Below are 24,318 nucleotides of genomic sequence, written 5' to 3' on the forward strand. Positions count from 1 at the left end.
TAATCAACAGAAAATGGCAGAGGGGATTAGATGCCATCCTCATGATTATGTTATCTTACCTAGAAAGGATGAAGGGGGGTTGCAGGTATAATGAATAATCCCTCATGAGTTGACTTGAAGTTAACTCAAAGGGAGATTGTTCTGGGTGGGCCTGACCTAAAGAAGGTGAGCCCTTTAAGTAGGGTCTAGAGGTAAGAGATGAGAAGCTTCAGAGATGGGGCCATGAATTCTACAGGCACAAGGACAGGACTCTGCCAGCAACCTAACGGAGCTTGGAAGTTAATCATTCCCTACTGGAGCCTCCAGATGAGAACTTGGCCCAGCCAGCACCTTGATTTCAACCTTCTGAAACTCTGAGAACCCAGCTAAACGATGGCCAAGTTTCAGATCGACAGAGATAGTAAAAGTAAGTTGTTTTAATCACCTAAGTTGGCGATAACTTACTATGTGACATAGAAAACTAATGCAGATTTTTTACTTTCTACAAGGTTTAGGCTTTCTGAGCTTTTCTTTACCTCGATCATGATGACAAATTCAAGCAGATACACCTTCATTTTATCGCCTGCAGGTGCACCCCCAAAGTGTGTCAAAGTGAGAGGATACAGGCTCCTTGCCCCAAGTTCACACCTTGTCTCTGAAAGAAGCATTAAGCGTCACCTGATGACATAAACAGGCCCGGAACCTGACCATGTTCCCAGCCATCCCTCAGGTCTCAACTTTCCCAAAGCTCAAGTGTCAGTCTACTGGACAAAACCCTTTATGCCATTAAATTCTGCTTTGCTGTGGGCACTTAGGGGATTATAGGTAATAAGTTAAATATTAACAGAGATGGACAGAGTGGCCAAATGAGGTAGTCTGGCTGAAAATCCCAGGGTCGTCATCAGAATCTAAATAGAAGTCAACCCTTCAAAATGCCCCACAGTGTCTCCTTTGAAACACATTTCCTTCACTGCCCAGTGAAATTTCCTACATGTCTATCTTTTTTATTCCAAATATCACTTTATCCATGTTGCTTCATGGGCAGGACAGAGCAAGCTGTCCATTGAAGTTATTTTATGGATCTGTATAAACTATTGTACCTTTTTTTTCTACCAAGACAGTGTGGAAGCCTACCAAATAGCCCCTTCCCGACCCCATCAATAACAACAATCTCTTTCCCTGTGAAATTCCCATCAATAGTCCATGAATCACTTGGTTCCCGTCAGTTGCTGCTATACATCCAAACTCTAAACGATGCATCACTTTTCAGTGATGCAACTGAGCTGAACCTAAACTGCTAAATGGGAAAGGAAAGGACAGCATGAGCGAGTGGGTTCCTGGAGGGTGGACACTACTTACATTCTTCTTTGAATCTCTAGGGTTTCTAGCTTCTTATAAATAATAAGCCCTCAGTTGGCGTTCACAGAATTGAACTCAAGATAAGTGAACAGGTTCACTAAAGAAGGAGAGGGGCTCATCTCCTAATTATCCGCTTTTATTTCTTCTTGTCACCACCTACTCTCCTGCCTTGTCTCTGGCCACTCCAAATATTGGTCCTGCGACAGCCACAAAAGGGTAAAAAAACTAAAAATAATGCATAAGAACATTTTTAAGACTGAAAAGCTACATATTATGTGCTTGCTCTATTTCTACAGTAGTGTGCAACCTCTGTCTCCTAAGTATTAATTGGTAATGTTAATCATTAGCATCAAAGAAATCCTATTTCTTATTTTTAAACTACATCAATTCTTGGGACGTCCCTGGGGGTCCAGCAGTTAAGACTCTGTGCGTCCAATGCTGGGGGTGCAGGGGTTGGGGGGTGTGCAGGTTCCATCCCTGGTTGGGGAACTAAGATCCCACATGCTGTGGGGCACGGTCAAAAAAATTTAAATAATTGTTTTAAATTGTTTTAATTAATTAAAATTAATCAAAAATAATCCTGACCCAGGGATCAAACCTGCATCTCCTGCATCTCCTGTACTGGCAGGCAGATTCTTTACCACTGAAGAACCTGGGAAGCCAAAACTTAATTCAACTGCATCAGTTCTTTAGCTCTTTAAGTCAACGTCATTTTAGTGAGAGTACTACTACCTGTACTCCATACTGCTTATTTCTGAGATGACGCAACACAAAAAGAAAGCACTACTAGTCTCCCAAATTCTTCATTTTCAGTATATCCTACAAGTCACCAACAGCATTTATATCTAACAGAGAACAACTTCTCAATCAGCTTAAGTTCCCCTTTCAGCTCTCTGAATTTCACCCAATAAGCCTCTTCTGCTAAAAAGTCTTGTTAAAACCCAAGAACCAGAAGCACTTACCTTGCACCTACGCCTAGTACTTAGTACATACTTTCTTTATGTTTGTTGAAAGAAATGCATTCTTTTTTTATTTTTGGCTGTCCTGTGTCTTCATTGCTGCGAGGGCTTTCTCTGGTTGCAGCAAATGGGGGCTACCCTCCAGTTGTGGTGTGTGGGCTTCTCATGGTGGCGGCTGCTCTTGGTGCAGAGCATGGGCTCTAGGGCACAGGCTCAACAGTGGTGGTGCGCAGGCTTAGCTGCTCCATCGCATGTGGGATCTCCTCTGCTCAGGGATTGAACCCGTGTCTCCTGCATCGACAGGCAATTCTTTACCAGAGCCACCAGGGAAGGCCCTGGAAATGAATTATTAAAAGTCTGCACCAGCGTTTGCATCACTCTGGATTGAATATTGGTCCTGTACATTAACAAAACTAATCAGGTGATCTTTGTTTTCAGGGGCCAATAAAATTTTCACAAGCTTTGCTGTCACATGTATATTCAAGTCCCTTATCAAGCCACCAACCCCCACATTACCACCACCCACCCCAGAGAAGCCTCCTCACCTGTCTGACTCCCACCTCAACATCCCATAGCTGTAGAGAGACCTCTAACTGAGATATAATACAACCAGGTCTCCACCTGACCCAGCCCTGAACCTGCCTTCCTGCATCCTGGAACTTCGAGCTCCTCCACACACTACCTAATACATCCTTGTCTCTTCTAGGCAGAGACTCCTCTATATGACCTCTCTGCTCATGAAGTCTGCTAACTGCTAATTCTCACCTTGTTGAACATCCTCACAGCCACTACTTGGAGTCAGGCCTTCCCTGTCTATCGCCTGAATATCCTAACAGCCTACTAACAGGTCCCACCTACTTCTCGTTTCATCCATCTCCAACTCCTCTTCCCCAGTGTAGCCAGAGTAATCTTTCTAAAATACAGATCTGGCTGTGTTCTTTTGCTGCTTAAAAGCCATCTACCCAAAGTAGTGTATATACTCCCTGGAAATGACAAACAAGCCTCCTCCATTTCCAGCCTTATCTCCTGCCATCCACCATCACACACCCTAGTGGTCCAGACAAACCAACCTGCCTGTCACTCCTCCAGCAACCCAGGCTCACTCACACCTCCATGCCTTTGCCCAGGTTGCTCCCTCTATTGGGTCTGCCCTGCTCATCTTTCAAAACAAGCCTTGCGGGTGGTGGTGGTGTAGTCACTAAGTTGCGTGCAACTCTTGCAACCCCATGGAGTGTAGCCTTCCAAGCTCCTCTACCCATGGGATTCTCCAGGCAAGAACACTGGAGTGGATTGTCATTTCCTTCTCTAGGGGATCTTCTTGACCCTGGATAGTTAGACTAAGTTTACTATCCCTCCTAAACACTCTCACAGCACTCTATATTTCCCCAGTGTGGCATCACGCTTCACTGTAATTGATTATTATTTTTCTGTTTCCTCCTCTAACCTCCAAGCTTTTCTGTTTTGCTCATCACTAGATAACCAATACCTAACCCTGTATCTGACACCTAGTAGTGACTCAGTAAATACCCGAGTGACTGACTAAATAACATAATGACAGCAATAACAATGTTGTTGTTTAGTCACTAGGTTATGACTGACTCTTTGTGACCTCACGGACTGTAACCCGCCAGGCTCCTCTGTCCATGGGATTTCCTAGGCAAGAATACAGGAGCGAGTTGCCATTTCCTTCTCCAGCGGATCTTCTTGACCCAGGGATCGAACCTGCATCTCCGGCAGTGGCAGGCAGATTCTTTACCACTGAGCCAGTGGGAAGCCCAGAAATAATAACAGCTAACACTTATTCAGTACTTATTACGCACCAGGCACTGTTTGAGGTACTTGATATGTGTTAATTCATTTAATCTTCAAAATAACCCTAAATATTATTTTTATCACTGTTTTAAAATAAAGAAATTGTGATGCAGAGATGTTAAATAAAATGTCCAAGGGCATATAGCCATTAAGAAACAGGATCTGAATGGGAACAGTGAATCCCAGGGCTTAGGTTCTTAACCCTCCTAGTACGACGACCTCTCCTTTACACATGATTCAGTTCAAATGTCACTTCCAGTGGAAACCTTCCCTTACCATCCAACCTGCGGTGTTTCTCTTCTGCATCCCATGACACTCCATTTCCACCTCCCGTCAGCACTGACCACGCTCACTATATGGCTTGGTGTCTGTTCCCATTACTGCACGAGATCCTGGAGGACAGGGGCTTTGACTTGGTCTTATTTTCCTTTGTATCCTCAGTACACATGGTAAATACTCAAGTAACTTGGATGGATGGATGGATGGGTAACCTGAGCTGGACTATTAGCATTCATTTTCACATCATCCAGCAGGTGGCAGAAGAAGACAAAAGCTGAACAGAGGCTGACCTGTCTTACCTTTCACACGGGTCCCTTTCTTCATGATGGGCTCCTGATCCCGGCACAGCGTCACCGTCACTGTGGCTCTGGGTGTGCCGTAACCCCAGATCACTGCCCCTGCAGGCTCCCTCTGCAGCACCATGTAGTCGTCGATGTACGAAGCAAAGCGAAAACCAACATCTGAAAAATCCAGCAAATATTTAGACGAGCATCACTGGAGAGATTCAGTGCCAGATTGAATCTGGTGAAACAGCGAGGAACACGCAGTCTTAATACGTGAGAATTCCAAGTTACCCTGTCCTTTCAATTTTCTAAAACCAGATCTCATTCCTCCTAATTAGGTAAGCAGCATCACAAGGACAGTTTCCAGCAGTATGCATCATAGAACAAGATGACCAGTAAGGAAAATTCAAAGAGCCTGGGACAACCCATTTAATACGTGCCTCCTCCCCTTCAAAGCTCCTCATGTTCCTTTGCTCTCAGGCCTGGCCCTAACACTTGACTCCCTCCCCCCAAAATCACCAAACATGCTCTTTTTATGCATCTCACAGATGGTATTTATGAGAAAAATAAACCACTTCCTTTCCCTACTTTCCACTGCCACTCCCACTCCTCATAGATTGGAATAAAGAGGCTGCCTCTCTCCATCACAGCCCTTTCTAATCTTTTCCCTCCACTCTTTATCTCCCCTCTTCCATTCTCAGTGTCAATTTCCCTCAAATAACTCTCCTTACTGTGTTTTTTTGACAACCCACTGAAGATTCTAAATAAACCTTTATGAGTTTATGTGACAAGTCTGACTCTTTCTAAGGTACATTCAAATCAATTAAGATGCAAAAAATAAGGTCAGTGAGAGAGAGAAGGTCAAAGTGTCTGAACCAAAGGTATTTCCTTGCAATTCGCCCATTTTGCAAGCTAAATTATATGAAAAGAGAAAGAGCCCTTGAAACTGTGGATTCTATTCTAGATAGTCACTAACAAGGCTGAATAAGAATTCACTTTAACGAGATCATTCCTATTTTTAAGCTCCAGCCTATATCGAAGTATTTTATTAATAACAAGTAGCTATCCAAATTATCTCAGTGAATTCATCAAAACTTAATAAGAGAAGGAAAAAAATTTTTTCACTTACATCCCACTTTATCTGAAGAAAACAGACCAAAACCCCCTAGAAGAAAATAATTAACAAAATTAAGATTTTTTTTTTCAAGTGTTTTAAATAAAAATGATAGGCAGGAAAGAGAATCAAAACTACCAAAGTTGACATTTTTTTCTCCCCTGAAGCTCCAAATGGTGACAGCCCCTCAGGCTATACTTAACAGGGCAGTATCACTAATGGGTCTCCTACACAGACTTGGTGGCCTATTTGTCCTGCACTTCAAATTAACAGCCCAGTCCCTAGACATCCTCAGCTCTCTCAGGAGTTTGTTCCATCATAAAATCTACATGACAATCAAAGATCATCCAGAAGACCCACTGGGCGGGAGATGCACAGCTACCAGGAGCAAAATGCTCTAAGAGGAGACTACAGCAGTCTAGAATTGCATAAGCACTTTTGGCAGCCTGCTGGGGGGAAGGGAAGAGGCGCATGCGTGGGAAGGCCGAGTCCTGGGTAAGTGCTTCAAACGGAACAAAACCTGAAAACCCAAGGCCTAAGAGCCAAGCAGAAAGAGGATGGGGTAGGGAAGGGATTGAAGAAAACTGGCTGCTGCAGGCGTTATTGTTGTTTAGTCAGTAAGTCGTGTCAGACTCTTTTGTGACCCCGTGGATCATAGCCCATCAGGCTCGTCTGTCCACAGAATTTCCCAGACAAGAATACTGGAGGGGGCTGGCTGCAGGCATGAGACCATGCAAATGAGGGGTTCTGGGTGCGTGCAGCCACCTTCTCAAACGTTGGGGGAAAATACCTTCCCCCAACCCCTCGGTTAGTCTGTTGTTGACCACACACATCCGTTGAACCTGTTTGTGCACGACTCTATTCTGAGTTACAGAATTTGAGAGATGGAAAGGATCTTTTACACCCTAGGGTAGAATCATGTTATTTACTGATCAACAGACTGAGACCCAACTAGATTAGATAATTTTTTTAAATAGTTTGCAACTATTTAAATATTTTTATTTAAATATATTTTATAATATTTTAAGTTGCCCACTATGTTCACTTCACGGCAAATAGATGGGGAGACAGTTGAAAGAGTGGCAGACTTTATTTTTCTGGACTCCAAAATCACTGCAGATGGTGACTGCAGCCATGAAATTAAAAGATGCTTACTCCTCGGAAGGAAACTTATGACCAACCTAGACAGCATATTAAAAAGCAGAGATGTTACTTTGTCAACAAAGGTCCGTCTACTCAAGGCTATGGTTTTTCCAGTGGTCATGTATGGATGGGAGAGTTGGACTATAAAGAAAGCTGAGTGCCAAAGAATTGATACTTTTGAACTGTGGTGTTGGAGAAGACTCTTGAGAGTCCCTTGGACTGCAAGTCCATCCTAAAGGAGATCAGTCCTGGGTGTTCATTGGAAGGACTGATGTTGAAGCTGAAACTCCAATACTTAAGCCACCTGATGCAGAGAGCTGACTCATTTGAAAAGACCCCGATGCTGGGAAAGATTGAGGGCAGAAGGAGAAGGGGATGACAGAGGATAAGATGGTTGGATGGCATCACCAACTCAATGGACATGGGTTTGGGTGGACTCCAGGAGTTGGTGATGGACAGGGAGGCCTGGTGTGCTGGGGTTCATGGGGTTGAAAAGAGTCGGACACAACTGAGCGACTGAATTGACTATGTGCCATGGAGAAGGAAATGGCAACCCACTCCAGTATTCTTCCCTGGAGAATCCCATGGACAGAGGAGCCTGGCGGGCTACAGTCCATGGAGTTGCAAAGAGTCAAACACTACTGAAGTGACTTAGCATGCACTATGTGCCAGGCACAATTTTAAGCACTGAGGATACAACAGGGAAAGAAGTTGGGGGCGGGAGGGAGGCAGACAAAATTCCTTGCCAGCAGGAAGCTTACATTCTACTGGGGAGCTTAACTGTGGCAGGCAGAGAACTAGACACATGACAGATGTTAAACTTCTTCGGCCCCAAATCACACAGGTAGTTCAGGACAGGACAAGAACTCAAGCCACCTGATTCCAAGACTACTGCAATCACTACTCTGCCACAGTTGGATACTGGTGGTAAAGCAAAGAAAAGTCACATTCCTTGTCGTTATAAAGCTCACATTCCAAGCTGACAACAGTAGACAGTGGTACATTACCAAGGAATGGAGCAATGGACAAAACAGAAGGAGAAAGGTGGTGCGACTGGTCATTGTTTTTGTCAACTACAAGACATTTAACATTTGAATTTTTTTGTTTTAGGTCTTCAATTTTTTCTTCATTTTGGTGTCAGAGTAGAAAAACAGGAATTAGTGTTCTGGGATGTTAAAAGTAGTCATTAAAAGTAGACTGACAACATGAGGGCAGTGGTTACTTCTGGTGAAGAACTAGTAGCTCCCTTGGGGAGGAATATTCTTGGAGTCTCAATAAAACTGCAACAGTCTAGCTCTTAAATTGTGTGTAAAACCCTTGGGTGTTCATTTTATTGCTTCACTGCTACATATATTCATGTACATTTCAAATATTACATGATGAACATGGGAAGAGAGGGAATGATTTGAAGAAGTCCGGATATGCAACCAAATACCAAGGAAAGAAAATCTAGAGCATCAATGAATAAAAAATAAAAACATTGTTAATTAAGGTTATGTAACAATATGACCCAAAGGCAAAGATAAATAAAATACTGATGTTAAAGTTAACAGCCTTTAACATAAAAACTAATAATGGCCCTCTTTCTCTTCTCCCCACTTCATATACTGAACTCAAAAGTCACTGTGGGGATGAATCAGGAAACGATACAGAGTGCTAGTTTATGCCTTTGTTAAACCCCGAAAACCACTTAAGAGCTGCAGTTTGTCTTCATCTATGTACTCTGCGGATTCATACACAGAGCAAGAGTCCCTTTACTGCACGCAGTCTGTTCTCCCACTTAAACTTTCTTTCTGTGACCCAGCGTCCAGCCCGGGGTCAAACGACACGATATGACCAGGACAATAGTCAAAATGAGTCATCCTCCTACCCAAAAAAACGGCTATTATCCCACTATCAATGCCCGCGAGCAGGAATCAAAGCTGAGTCTTAAATACTCCGAACTGGTTGAGAGGGCTGTCTGTCTTAGCCATCATCACCACTTAAACTAGTAAAAGTTAATTCCCCCAAGGAATCCAGCCCGGGGCAAACCTTCCCCAAAGGTACCACTGAGGGGGCAGCACTGAAACGTTCTGGATGACTCAGTCACCCGTTTCCAAATATTATCTAACTAGCTTCGCCCCCTCCCCTTCGAGTGTCCCCGCAGTTCTTTAAAGACCCTGAGAGCATCGGTCTGGGCACACCTAGGCCTCCCCTCCTGAGATAAACCCAACGCTCTCGCTGCCCCACGCGAGGCGTCATAAGGGCGGTGGAAGGGAGTGAAGGAAGCAAACGGGCCGGGGTTCCGGCCCAGCAGACACCTGCAACCTAGGCCTGGGCCGTAGAACCCGGTTCCTGCCCGGGGATCCTTTCCCGACCTAGAGAAGCAGGCGCCCGGAGCGGTCCTGCGGAGGACGCGGAATCTCGGAGTCCTCGCAGGCCGACGGATGGGCAGGGTTCGGGCCGAGCGCGGCCGCCTCACCTGCACTTACGTGGGCCTGCAGGAATAACCGTAGCACCAGACCCAAGACAAATTCCGACGCAATCATGTTGGCAAGAAGCCGTCCCCGCCGCGCAGGCCTCGGGGCATGGACGCCAGCGAGGGCGGGGCCGCGGGGCGGGGCGGAAAAGCTCTGACTCCGCCCTTCCCAGGCCAGAAGTCCGCGAAGCTGTCCGCGGCCGCCGGGGGGCCCGTGCCTCTCTTCGGCCACCGTAGTGGAATGAGGGAGCGGGGACGGGGGAGGAAACGGTTTCCCGGCAACGAGAAAAAACAACCGGAACCATCGACTCCAGCTCTAAGAGAACGGAGAGGTGAGGCGGTTTACCCCATTTCCTCTTCGAAATAGAGACCTCGCCTTTTCCCTTAGTCTCTGGTATTTTCTCAGGATCCCCTCCCGCAATCTGGGAAGCCGAGGACAGGCTGGGAACCCAGTAGTCCATTTTGCGAGTCTGAAATCCCAGATCTCGACGACCCGCCCCCCAGTAGACCTGTGGTCCCTCTCCGACCGCCCTCCACTCCCCGTATCGGTCCAGGGTTTCTTCCTCTCACAACCAATGATTCAATGCTTCACCCCCTGTTCCGTCAAAAAAAAGAAGAAGAAGGAGAAGAAAGTCCACAGATTCGGCCTCATTAAGCTTTCTAGACCCCCACCGAGACCCCTACCACGACTTCCGGGCTTATTCGGCAGTGACGCTGTCACAAACAGGCCAGGTCCCTGAGTGTTGTTTGCAGACTCAGTAGCCCAACCCGCTGCTTAGCATCTATCCTTATCTTGGCCCTTGTATGCTAAGAGAGAAAACAAAACAAACAAACAAAAAAGTAAGAATCCCAAACCTTTTGAGGCTGGAATTGCTATGTCGTGACTTTGCCCCCAGCTCTATCGCCCCACTGCCTCTTCCACAAATATAGAGAGGCTTCGACGAGGCGCCCTAGGTCATACTTCAGAAGTGGAAGCCAGGGGAACGACTTAAGTCCGAAACATATTCATTCGACAAGCTAGAGTAGTTTCAATGACTTACTTTTTTTTTTTTTTTTAACACCTTAAACAGGGTTTTTTTTCGGCAATTTAAGATGAATTTTTAGCAATCAGTCTCTAAATTACTGTGGGATAGGAAAAATTACCCTTTTAAAGGGAGAGAGGAGAAAGTACTTAGTATCATAGTGAAAATCTGTGATTTTTGTAATTTTTTAAAAATGATTTCACCTATTAAATATTTTTAATGTTCTAATAATGGAAAATTTCAAAACTCTTTGGAAGAAATTGACGGACTTGGATTGTACTGGGGGGGAAAGGATTGAAGTCCAGAAATTTGGGGTCTCAGAAATAATTTGTGGTCTTAGTTGTGATTATCTGAGTGAAATGAGACAAATTTAAAGACAGAACTCTTTCATGAATCTCTAGGTACAGTAGGCAGTTCCTCCCAAGGAGATGTCGATTCCGTTTTCCAACACCCACTACCGAATTCCACAAGGATTTGGAAATCTTCTTGAAGGGCTCACACGCGAGATTCTGAGAGAGCAACCGGACAATATACCAGCTTTTGCCGCAGCATATTTTGAGAATCTTCTAGAGAAAAGAGAAAGTAAGCTTTATAAAAATAGGCTTTAAAAAAAAGAGAGAGCGACTAAACGTTTGATTATGGTGAGACTTGTTTAAGACCAGCGTCATTCCACAGAAATCCTTTATGAGGCAGGGAGCTTTCAAATAAGAGTTTGTTATTTGAAACAGCCTTTGGGGGCTTCCCAGGTGGCACTAGCGGTAAAGTACCCAACTTTATACAGTAATACAGGAGAGTTAAAAGACACGGGTTCGATCCCTGAGTTAGGAAGATCCCCCGGAAGAGGGCATGGCAACCCACTCTAGTAGTATCGCATGGACAGAGGAACCTGGCAGGCTATACAGTCCATGGGGTTGCAAAGAGTCTGACACAACTGGAGTGGCTTAGAACACACACGGGTGCCTTGAATCACATTATTTCACATTATTGAAGGTTACCAGTTTATCACCCAGACCTGCTTTGTATTTCTCATGGACAGGTGGGGTGGAAGGGGAGCTCTGGAGAACACCCAGCCTAGCTCTTTTCCTGAATACTGTGACTATGCCTCCCAGGCAGTTGACTGTCTCTCCTTCCCGGGAGGAGGGTTTGTGGTTTTCTTTATATTTTGACTCTCCTAACTTGAAAGTATTAAGTGTTGTAAAAAAAAAAATGTTATACTCCTTAGATTAAATAAGTTGGTATTCGCAGGGGTGTATGAAACTGTTCCTCAATAATACAGAGAAAAACTGCTTTGAAAAGTGAACTTCCAGCTTGGGAAAGTAATTTATATTCTTTTTCTGTATTTCCAAGGTCCCATACTGTCCAAAGACTAAGATTCATGCTAACTCTTTGGCTGAGAGCCAAAACAGAGTTTCTTCACTTCCATAAATAAAATTTCCAAATTCTCAGCTATTAAGTTTCTACTAAAAACGCTGACTAGAACAACCATTTTGTTTAAGCTATTGTCATTACTTTTGATAACAGTATTCCAACAGAGTAGTAAAGGTGCCCGTGGTGTGGCTCAAAGGCAAAGAATCCTCCTGCTTATGCGGGAGACACTGGTTCCTGCATCAGGAAGATCACCTGGAGAAGGAGATGGCTCCCACTCCAGTATTATTGCCTGGGAAATCCTTTGGACAGAGGAGTCTGGCAGGCTACAGTTCATGGGGTCGCAGAGAGACACAGCTTAGTGACTAAACAACAACAAGAAACAAATAGTCACAAGCAAATAAACATTCCATTTTAATCATTTTACAGAGGGAGGAAAGCTACCTGAGGCTTGAACTGAAACAACCCATACACACTACATAGCTCCACCTCCTTCTCCTCTTTGCTCTACCTTAACCAAGCTCAGAATCTCTGCCAATTTTCTCAATTGCTGGTCTTTTCCATTTCCGGTCAGTGTGAATATTTGTTACCCAATTTGAAACTTAAATGCCACTAAAAAAACTATTAAGAGAAATCCTTTAGAGTAAGAGGTAAATTGCAGTGAACATTAATTTTATTATTATAACATTAATTTTACAAACTCATGACTAAAAAGTCTTTTTGTTTATTTGATTTTAAACCTCAGAAACATCCCATTACAAAACCATGTGAGTCATTTGTTGCCAGATCATGATAATTAAAGTAACTGGTGATTCAGATTAATGGTCTCAGAATACAAACTTTCTAACTAATAAAAAATGGGTAAAACTATTTTGAAAAATATAAGTACCACACCCATTTCCACTCATATAAATGAGGTGATACAAGGATCAGAAGTTAGCCTGTCCAAAAAGACAAAAAAGAGTCCTCTAGCCTAGTCTCTCACAGAGTGCAAGAATTCCCTTGCCAGCATTCCTCATAGGTAATTACTCATCTTAATCTTGAAGATTTTTTTGTGACAGGAAATGTTTTAGTATATGACATAAAGTGATATCAAACCTCTAGGGAAAAGGTGGGCTTTTATCAAATGATCTTGAGATAAAGATGTTAAAAGATTAAATTGGATCTATTTCTTATATCATATACCAGGATAAAGTTTCAAATTGATCAGAGATTTAAATATTTTTAAAAATGAAACCATACAAATACTGGAAGAAAGCATGAATTAATTTCTCTGTAACATAAAAGAGGAAAAATTTTTGCTAGCTAAGTTACTATACTTTAAAAATCCAAAAGCAATTAAAGAAAATATTGATAAAATTGGCAACATAGAAATAGATTTTTACTTTTACAAAAATCACCACATGGGAAAGAAAACTACAAATGACAGAAAAAAAAATTTGCAAATTCTATTACAGTGGGTTAATAAATGTAGTGAATAAAAAGTATGTCAAAATCATGAGAAGAAAACAACAACCTTATAATAAAAATGGGCAAGTGATGTGAGCAGACAATTTGTACAAAAATAAGTGTAAATGACTCACCCTCAACATATGAAAATGTATTCAAAATAACCAATGATAACAGAATAACAGAAGCCCAAACCAAAACTAGAATGAAGTTCCACCACCCACCAACAGGACTCCATTCATCAAGTTGACAAAAAGCCAAAAGTGTGCCAGTTTATTATAGGCAACACTAGAGAGGAAATAAGCACTCATATACATTGCTGGAGGAGATGCAAAATGATAACAACCCCAAGAAGGGGACTTAGCAATATCTACCAAATTACATCTATTTTTACCTTTGACCTGTATTTTATTCACTTTTCATTGTATTGTTACTTGAGGAAGCAACCCAAATATTCATCATAGGATTCATCATAGGGGATTTTTTAAAATAAACTTGAGTAAGTCTACACTACTGATAAACGTGCAGCTATAAAAAAACAAGCAAAAATGAAATGAGGAAGATTTCTATGATGCTATAGAGTGATCTTCAGGGCATATTAAGTGAAAAAAGTAAGATAGAAGAAAACATGTTTAGTATGTACCAATTATCTAACAGAGGTATTGATATGAATACATAACTGCTCACTTATATTTTTAAATGGAGAATAAATCTTTCTAAAAATTATTTTTTACCCCTAGCAGGAGAAGGAAGAGTGGAGGGAATAGCATAGAAGCTAGACTTCTCTGACTGTATCTTAAATCAAATCATGTATGGTTAACATAGTTATCAAAACAGAATTAAAATTGTTCAGCAATTTCTAAATTTAGAAGCAAAATGAAATAAATGAACCTAACTAGTATTAAATGGGTAACATGACCACAGAAAAAAGGAGTATCTCACGTTACTTTATAACCCAGTGCTTTGTGCATTCCTGATGGATATAGCCTAAAAACAAAATGATGTTAAAAAAATATATTTAATTGTTTTCATCTATCACTGTTAATAATATTACAGTGTAGTTATTTCAAAGTTTTTATACATTGTAGGACATAGCAAATAATTAACTATCCTATTGGTATTAGGAATAGGATTTTTAGTGTAAGAAAAAGTACATACAAATATAAAAATGAAAGAAGTTAATAAACTCCCATAATTCTAAATTTGAATTGAAAAGTGTCAGTGTGATTTCATGGTGTATTTTCTCTTTAAAAAAAGACAATATTATTTTCTAGCTCTATACACTTTTTTAAAGGCCTCAAAACAATGACCAGCCCAGTATCAGTGAGCCCTTTGTCCCTAGATTGTGGCTTCTAACTACAGTTTTCCAAAAACCAGGGCTTCCTGGAGAACTAACCAATCCCGTGAACTGACCAGAAAGTATGCAAGATTAGCCTCATCACCTTGTTGTACCGGCAAGTAAGAAAGCTATCAAAGGTTATTAGAGTTGTTTCCATAGGACTCAGGAACATCTGAACACCTGAATAAGCTCATACTGCCCAATTTGGGACAATTAGAACATCAGTAAGATGAATAACAGAGAAGGCAATGGCACCCCACTCCAGTACTTTTGCCTGGAAAATCCCGTGGACAGAGGAGCCTGGTGGGCCGCAGTCCATGGGGTCACTAGGAGTCGGACACGACTGAGCGACTTCCCTTTCACTTTTCACTTTCCTGCATTGGAGAAGGAAATGGCAACCCACTCCAGTGTTCTTACCTGGAGAATCCCAGGGACGGGGGAGCCTGGTAGGCTGCCGTCTATGGGATCGCACAGAGTCAGACATGACTGAAGCGACTTAACAGCAGCAGTAGCAGCAGCAAGATGAATAAATGCAGGGGATTGAAATTCATTCCATTTCTTAAATGTTCATTAGTTCATAATTATTTACTGGAAAGCAAAACAAACAACAACAAGAAACTCCGTGAGATATCCTAAGGAACTTACTTATTAATCTAAAAATTGGTAAATAGTCAAACCTCTAACCTGCCTTTACTGTAAGAACTGTATTTCAGAGTAACCAAATAGGTAAAGTATTTTTTGTTGCATACTCCAGAAATAGAGAAGTAATAATCAAATTGAACACTGCCATTTTGCAATCCCTAAAGAAATTATCTAAGCGAGTCATCAACGGGCCCATAAAAACTGAAAAAGAGAAACAACCAGATATATATTTCCTAACAGAATTATACCATGCTACCTATAAAGTATTCTTGGGAAAAAAAAAATCAAACCTGAATCAGATCAAACCTGTAGATCTAACTGGAAATATACAGGAAGTTCAAAGGCAGAGGAACTTGTTAAAAAATTATAATGGGAATGGAATTAGAAATATCCAAACTGTGGAAAACTCCAAAGGAAAAATGACTTAATTTCCTCAATAAATAAATGGGAAGGAAAAAATGTGGGGTGGGAGATACGGAAGTTTCAATTAAAAGGGATTTAAAAGACACTGCAAAAGGTTGTGTGTTTGGATCCTGATTTGAACAGATCAACAGTAAAAATAAATAAATAAAAATACACTAGATAATGGAGCTTCCTAGGTCGCTCAGTAGAAGATGCAAGAGATAATGGGTTTGATCCCTGGGTCGGGAAGATGCCCTAGAGTGGGAAGTGGCAACCCACTACAGTAGCTTTGGCTGGAAAATTCGCTGGACAGAGGAGACTGACGGGCCACAGTCAGTGGGGTTGCAAAGAGTGGGACACGACTGAGCAGCTGAGCACAAGCAATACTAGATAATGGGAGGAATTTGGATATTTGATGGTATTAAGGAATTATTGCTATTATTTTTAGGCATGATAATGGCATTATGGCTTTATATCTCAGAGATGCATGCTGATGCAAGTATTTATAGATGAAGTAATAAGATGCTTGGGATTGGCTTGAAAATAATCAGAAGAAAGGGCAGGAAAATGAATGAAGTTACAAATAAAATAAGATCAATCATGAGCTTGTAATTATTGAATCTGAGTAATGTGCACTTGGAAATTTGTTATATTATTCTCTCTACTTTCTAAGCCTGAAATACTTCATAATGAAAAGTTAAAGAAAAATTCTATTTAAATATAAATACTTCTGTCTACCTGACTACATAATATGCCTACTTTTTTTTAAGAAAAAACTTCTCCCCTCTTTCATTTCTCCAAATTTCCTCACTATTCACCATTTATTTTTATACATTTTTCTTATGTTTACTAATGCATAATAAGTTTCTATAAGTATATAGTAATACATTTCTATACTGATATTTAAGTATTGGCATTTGTTCTCTACCACTCCCATTTTATTATAACTTCTATGAAAGCATCAAGTAGGTTTTTTAACTGCTTTTCTAAATATCCTCAAGGGTTCATCTGGTGTTTAATTCATCATCATCACTGGTTATATCCACAGCACTAGGCTCTGTACAATGTCAATAAAATTTTCAAGGGTAAATAAAGGACCTATAATTTCAAAAAGAAAGCATTTTATGTTACTAGTCTGCATTTACTTTAATGAACTTCAAACTAAGTCTGGAATTATATTTTTATTATTTAGAAACCAACTTTGATCCAGCAGAATGGGGGGCTAAGGTTGATGACCGCTTCTATAACAACCATGCATTCAAGGTATGGTCCCGATAAGCTTTTGGATTTGGTTAATACTTCTCTCTGTCTCCAATACAGACATCCTTGGGATTGCCCATAATCATGAATATTGTGAAAGGCATTACAAATATCTTATGAAATCTTTTTAATTGTGCTATTCTTTCTGGAAATAAATTCTTTTCTAAGGTATCTGAATCGTGTACCATACTTAGCTTAAATTTACAGATGATCCAAAAAAAAAAATTTACAGATGATCAACAGGAAAAATGTACTTGAAAGAGATAGAATGATTACTTTCAGTTATTGTGCAAATGTTATTGAGTATCACAGTGCTTATCAATAGCAGCTGTGCAATAAACAGTGGTTGAATTAATGAGCGCTATTTCATAAAATAAAATAAAACACATAAAATAAAACAATTATTCATTATTGTTGATATCTTACAAAAGACTGATTAGAATTAAAGATGGTCTAGAGCCTTCCAAAGCCTTTGACTGTGTGGATCACAATAAACTGTGGAAAATTCATCAAGAGATGGGAATACCAGACCACCTGATCTGCCTCTTGAGAAATTTGTATGCAGGTCAGGAAGCAACAATTAGAACTGGACATGGAACAACAGACTGGTTCCAAATAGGAAAAGGAGTTCGTCAAGGCTGCATATTGTCACCCTGTTTATTTAACTTATATGCAGAATACATCATGAGAAACGCTGGACTGGAAGAAACACAAGCTGGAATCAAGATTGCCGGGAGAAATATCAATCACCTCAGATATGCAGATGACACCACCCTTATGGCAGAAAGTGAAGAGGAACTCAAAAGCCTCCTGATGAAAGTGAAAGTGGAGAGTGAAAAAGTTGGCTTAAAGCTCAACATTCAGAAAACAAAGATCATGGCATCCGGTCCCACCACTTCATGGGAAATAGATGGGGAAACAGTGTCAGACTTTGTTTTTCTGGGCTCCAAAATCACTACAGATGGTGACTGCAGTCATGAAATTAAAAGACGCTTACTCCTTGGAAGGAAGGTTATGACCAACCTAGATAGCATATTCAAAAGCAGAGACATTACTTTGCCAACAAAGGTTCGTCTGTCTAGTCAAGGCTATGGTTTTTCCTGTGGTCATGCATGGATGTGAGAGTTGGACTGTGAAGAAGGCTGAGTGCTGAAGAATTGATGCTTTTGAAGTGTGGTGTTGGAGAAGACTCTTGAGAGTCCCTTGGACTGCAAGGAGATCAGCCCTGGGATTTCTTTGGAAGGAATGATGCTAAAGCTGAAACTCCAGTACTTTGGCCACCTCATGTGAAGAGTTGACTCATTGGAAAAGACCCTGATGCTGGGAGGGATTGGGGGCAGGAGGAGAAGGGGACGACAGAGGATGAGATGGCTGGATGGCATCACCAACTCAATGGACGTGAGTCTGAGTGAACTCCGGGAGTTGGTGATGGACAGGGAGGCCTGGTGTGCTGCGATTCATGGGGTCGCAAAGAGTCGGACACGACTGAGCGACTGATCTGATCTGAGAGCCTTCTCTATTAAGCCAATCTATTCAGTCTGAACCTGTCTTCTTCTCAGTAGCATTCTCAGAACCAGTCTTTCTCAACCGAGGCTCCTCGAGATAATTAAGCCCTAAGCCTAAGGCATCCATTGCATGTCAGGAATCAATGTCTCTCCTTTGTATCTAGACTGATTATGTTTATGTACCATCCTTGGGAAAATTGAGAAAATAATCACTTAAAGCATTCTATGTTCTGTGACTCCAATGAGGAACACTGGTTGAAAAAGGCCATGTGTGATCCAGCGTCTTTGGCACCAACTTGGAACTTGGTGGAAATTCAGGCTCTACCCCAGGTCTACCAAATCAGAAGTTAAATTTTAACAAGATCCACATAACTTGTAGATACGCCAGAACCTGGATGTAGTCTGAGAAACACTACTTTAGACAACTGGGATAATACATTAGCCATGAAGCATCATCAGGTACTAGAATTAGTAAGCAAAAGTCAAATTTTGATAATGTTACAGAGTAGATTTGGGGGATTTTCTGGGCAAATCGCACTGAGACTTATTCTGTGACTTCAAAAGTGAAGTTCCATCCATTTGTGCCTGCCAGACACAGAGGTGTTCTTTTTTTTCCATCTAACTAGATTTTCTGTGTTCCTGTTTTATTGAAAGCAAAGGAATAATGTTGAAAATTTTTAAATCTTAAGTCACATAGCAATTTTAGAGTATTTTTTCTTCTCTTGAATTCTAAAGGCTTTATTTGATTAGCTTATAAGTCCTTAAATTTATGTTTTATGAATTAAAGAAGCTCTTCCCATAGTTTGTGAATTAACAATGCTCCTCTTCTGGAGGAAGATTTCGGTAACCATGTCAAGATAGAACTGGTTTCCTTTTTTTCTATTTAAATCCTTCCCTACAGCAAAACTTACTTCTTTGACTTAGTTTTTAATTTACAAACTTCATTAAAAAGTCTACTTGGCTTCACATTATGGAACAAAATAGGATTTATTTCATTACTATTTGAGGAACTGTTGGCATCTCTTTTTTATTCTTTGTTCAAGGTTCATTACAGTATCATATGAAGTTTTAGTATAAGACAATGGCTTGGTTTCAATATAAAACAATATTACACACATTCCAAAAGCAGAAGGTCAAACTTTTTTTAACCAGTTCCTTGGTCTTTAATATTTGTTTTGCTATTCCCTTGAGAGTTTTCTTTTTCTATCCAACCGGCTTTCCTTGTTTAAAAATATGTATTTAATTTCTAGTACTTATCAATAATTTAATCTTTAATCACCTTTAAAGAGTTTGATCCAAGACTTTATTGTTTTGGAAACATTACCTATTTGGACCTCTCCCCTCTCTCCAGGAGCAAGAATCACCTGAAAAACATGAGCCTGGAAAAGAAAATTCTCAGACATCTGTGAAAGAGAAGACAGCCTTAGTAAGTTATATTTTCCATGTACTGTTGGGTTCCTACAAAAAAAAAATGACTTAATGAGAAACCTGTATGCAGGTCAGGAAGCAACAGTTAGAACTGGACATGGAACAACAGACTGGTTCCAAATAGGAAAAGGAGTACATGAAGGCTGTATATTGTCACCCTGCTTATTTAACGTATATGCAGAGTACATCATGAGAAACACTGGGCTGGATGAAGCAGAAGCTGGGATCAAGATTCCCGGGAGAAATATCAATAACCTCAAATATGCAGATGACACCACCCTTATGGCAGAAAGTGAAGAAGAACTAAAGAGACTCTTGATGAAAGTGAAAGAGGAGTGAAAAAGTTGGCTTAAAGCTCAACATTCAGAAAACGAAGATCATGGCATCTGGTCCAATCACTTAATGGCAAATAGATGGGGAGACAGTGGAAACAGTGGCAGACTATTTTTCTGGGCTCCAAAATCACTGCACATGGTGATTGCAGCCATGAAATTAAAAGACGCTTGCTCCTTGAAAGGAAATTTATGACCAACCTAGACAGCATATTAAAAAGCAGAGACTTACTTTGTCAACAAAGATCGGTCTAATCAAGGCTATCGTTTTTCCAGTGGTCGTGTATAGATGTGAGAGTTGGACTGTGAAGAAAGCTGAGCACCGAAGAATTGATGCTTTTGAACTGTGGTGTTGGAGAAGACTCTTGAGAGTCCCTTGGATTGCAAGGAGATCCAACCAGTCCATTCTAAAGGAGATCAGTCCTGGCTGTTCATTGGAAGGACTGATGTTGAAGCTGAAAGTCCAATACTTTAGTCACCTGACGCAGAGAGCTGACTCATTTGAAAAGACCCTGATGCTGGGAAAGATTGAGGGCAGGAGGAGAAGGGACAACAGGATAAGATGGTTGGATGGCATCACCAACTCAATGGACATGGGTTTGGGTGGACTCCAGGAGTTGGTGATGAACAGGGAGGCCTGGGGTGCTGCAATTCATGGGGTCGCAAAGAGTCAGACATGACTGAGTGACTGAACTGAACTGAACTGAAAATAATGATTTTGCTTTCTAGATAACTAGCAACAGTGATGTACTAACTGCTGGATCATTTTTAGCCCTGCCTCTTATAAAGAAAACTATTCTTCCCCTTATAAAGAAAATCTTATTTTCCAAGATTGTCAACAGATGGGAAAAATCTCCCGAAGGAGAAGAACAGACCGAATTCACAGTCTCAGCCTTGATCCTTCAGATTCCTCTTCCACTCGGGGAACTTTTCACTAATCAAGGCTGTCCCCACCACACAGTGGCAAAGGTTCAGACATAACAAAGGAAATTTGTTATGGGGAAATTATTCTCATGGGGAATTACTTATTACAGTCAAATTAAATGGCTTCACTCAGTGAGTCCTACTCATCTTCCATGAATTTCACTCTACAAAATTCTGCCTGATGGCCTACATCCAAGCAATGGTGGGTTAGGCTCTGTCCACCCTCAAAATGCTTATATTCAGTGGTGTGCTAAAGCTAGCTGTTAAGAGACAGTTGTGCACATATCTACACCACCCCAAATATCACTTTGATATTTGAAATCAGCTATAGTGGGAGTATTAAGATCATCATAAATACTACAGATCAGGACTGTTTTTTTTGAAGAGCCAGTTGTTAAACATTTACTATAAACATATCACTGCCTATATGCTTCATTGTCCAGATCCAAGAGGACCAAGCCTAGTGAGAAGAACTCACTGTCTACAGTGTTAAAGGCCAGACTTCTGAATTTCTTTTCACATATTAATGTCCCAGTTAATTACCCAATAATTGACACCCAGAATGGGCATCCCCCTCCCCAGAGGGGTGAGAGTTTTCCTTATAACCTTTATAATTTATTTCAGTGCAACTCTATCTGCTTAACACGAGCACAAGATACACTGGGAGGTCAGGAAATAAGGGAGGGAGTATCCTTTCCTTACATCTCTAATTAGATGCTCTTACAGAGATTTTTTGACTTTGAATTTTGGTCCCATTGATTTCTAACTTCAGCATAATTCTTTTGCCCATGTTAGGGTATCATCTCAGAGAATTTTATACCAATCTGTTTGCATTTTAATAAATTTCAAGAGCTGGATTTGCCTGTTTGTCATCGGGGGAGAAGGGGTTTAAATTAGCCCAAAGGTCCATTAGTAGGAAAATGAGTAAATTAATCAAAGTACATTAATGCAATGGAATACAATGGTGCCATTAAAAAGTGGGCAGAATTATGTAGTGAATAACATAGAAAAAGAGAGGCAAGATTCATTGTCACGTGGAAAAAGTAGTTGCAGAACATTGTGATTAGCATGATCTCATTTCTTTAAATAAAAAGGCAAATATATACCCATATGATTACATTTGATATATAGAGAAATTTTATAAGGTTATATTTACTTCACCTATAATAACAGTTACGTCTTAGGTATAGAACTTTGTAAAACAGAGAAAACCTTCACTACCATTGTATTTAAGTTTTTAAATATATATGTATCACTTTTAAAATTTTAAAAATATATTAAAAGCTGTATGTCTATTGACCTGTACACTGAAGATGTGTGCATTTCACTATCTGTAAATTATACCTGTTTTTTTTAAAGAAGGAAACTATATGTAAAAATTCAACTGCTGCTGCTGCTGCTAAGTCGCTTCAGTCATGTCCAACTCTGTGCGACCCCATAGACAGCAGCCCACCAGGCTCCTCCGTCCATGGGATTTTCCAGGCAAGAGTACTGGAGTGGGGTGCCATTGCCTTCTCCAAAAAATTCAACTAATCATGTTAAAACTGATTTTGTCACATTAAATAGATTCCTCTGTGGCATTTCATTTTAAATATATGGTTCTGATTAGCTAATCATTGAGAATTTACTTTAATCCATCTTGTGTAATCACCATTCTTTTGAACAGCACACTTACTATTCTTGGCATTTTTACCCTGCTTCAAGGATTCTGAGTTATTTCCCCCACCAAAAAATGTTAAATAAGAAGCTGTTAAATAGGAGCTATTTCAGGAGGGAAGAAATTGACAGCAATCTTTTACTGCAGAGACACATCAAAAATTGACAAAACAAAATGCCTACTATTTTGGCGTTCACTATTTGGTACCCCTATGGGCTTCCCTGGTGGCTCAGCAGTAAAGAATTTGCCTGCCATTGCAGGAGACAAGGGTTCAGTCCCTAAGTTGGGAAGATCCCCTGGAGAAGGAAATGGCAACCCATGCCAGTATTCTTGCCTAGGAAATCCCATGGACAGAGGAGCCTGGAGGGCTATAGTCCCTGGGGTCGCAAAGAGTCGGACATGATTAGTGACTAAACAACAGGGACAGCGTTTGGTACATATACAATATGATGCTATGGAAGCAACCCATCTCAACGGTTACATCCCTAAATTGATTAAATTTAGGCATTTATTTTTATGGCATCAAAATATGGGGGATGTTTAAAAGTCTCTTACTTGTTCTCCTTTCCGGGAAGGAATCTCCTGAAGAAGACAAGGACATGGAAGAGAATGCTGCTCTCAAAATCCAGGCAGCCTTCCGGGGACACTTAGCCAGAGAGGAGGTAAAGAAAATGAAATCGAGTGATCTTGAAGAAGAGAAAACAGAGGAAAACGAGTGAGGAGACTGGCTTTACCCCCACAGAAAACAAGAAAAAAATCCAAATCCATCAACCTTGTTGTGATTGTCTTTTTTTCTTAGTGAGATTTGATGTCATGAAATAACATTTGTTGCTGTTGTGAAAAATCTGTCGTGAGCATTTGTTTAATAAACATGCCATTGAACACATGCCTCTTGAAGATTTCTCTGATATCATGAGTCTTATTTATACTTCTCCCAAGTGTGTGTCTAGAGGCCCTTGGATTTAGAGTTACAAAGCTGGATTTAGAGTGTCTGGCCTAACCATTATCTAATGAATAAATATTCTCTATCACATCCCTGAAAAATAATCCTTTGTCTCTTGTTTCACTCCCAGTAGTAGAGAATTTCACTGCCTTTCTAGAATGGTCCATTTAGTTTTTGAGTAACTCAAATTTATTAGAAAGATAAACTGAGTCAAAACCCTGTCTCCCTGGAAGTTTCACTCATTGCTTTTCATTTATCGTGCATGCAGACCATCTTTTATTGAAAAAATGTATTGAGCACAATTCATGGGCTAGGACTTAGTAGTAAACATCTGCTCATGCAGCTGGCGGTTTGTTGTTTTTTTTTTTTTTCCTTTTGTCTTGCTTTCCAGAACTGCACAGAACTAGACTAATGTATAATATTTGCAAAAAAACAAAACTTTTCATAACGTCATAGATGCTCTGTTCTTTAGCTAAAATTTCCCAAGTTTCTTTAAATTGTAAATGATAATACATGTTTCACAAACTCAGGAGCCCATGCCTTTTATTTTTCAGTGAACCACTCAGGCTCTCAGGGCCTTATTTTCAGAAAGTTTAGTTTTCCTTTTTTGAGACTTCCCCACCCTTGAATATCAAAAAGACTGCAGGGTTCATGCCTTAGGCC

The 24,318-nt window shown here is 40.6% G+C and overlaps 2 protein-coding genes across 16 annotated transcripts in view; one reads left to right on the forward strand and one right to left on the reverse strand.

Moving 5' to 3' along the window:
* Positions 1–10,276, reverse strand: part of SIAE (sialic acid acetylesterase) — a 38,598-nt gene extending 28,322 nt beyond the window's left edge. For 3 of the 14 annotated variants that reach the window (XM_061406275.1, XM_061406277.1, XM_061406274.1), the window contains exons 1-3: positions 9,401–9,692; positions 5,802–5,837; positions 4,688–4,849 (exon numbers count right to left, since the gene is read on the reverse strand). In XM_061406275.1, coding sequence (XP_061262259.1) covers positions 4,688–4,849; positions 5,802–5,837; positions 9,401–9,692 — 490 coding nt within the window. Of the gene's footprint in view, positions 1–4,687; positions 4,850–5,801; positions 5,838–9,390 lie in introns of all 14 variants that reach the window. The other 11 variants (XR_009734529.1, XM_061406282.1, XM_061406281.1 and 8 more) reach the window with 9 other exon arrangements.
* Positions 9,641–23,598, forward strand: SPA17 (sperm autoantigenic protein 17). Of its 2 annotated transcripts, XM_061406289.1 has the most exons (5): positions 9,641–9,719; positions 10,811–10,991; positions 16,799–16,869; positions 19,723–19,797; positions 23,288–23,598. In XM_061406289.1, exons 2-5 carry the CDS (start codon positions 10,838–10,840, stop codon positions 23,429–23,431), a joined length of 444 nt encoding a protein of 147 aa, XP_061262273.1. In that variant the 5' UTR covers positions 9,641–9,719; positions 10,811–10,837; the 3' UTR covers positions 23,432–23,598. The 2 variants fall into 2 exon arrangements, with proteins under 2 accessions (XP_061262273.1, XP_061262274.1); XM_061406290.1 differs by lacking the exon at positions 19,723–19,797.
* Positions 23,599–24,318: the final 720 nt, after the last annotated feature.

Source organism: Bos javanicus, chromosome 29, assembly GCF_032452875.1.
Source record: "Bos javanicus breed banteng chromosome 29, ARS-OSU_banteng_1.0, whole genome shotgun sequence".
NCBI lineage: Eukaryota > Metazoa > Chordata > Mammalia > Artiodactyla > Bovidae > Bos > Bos javanicus.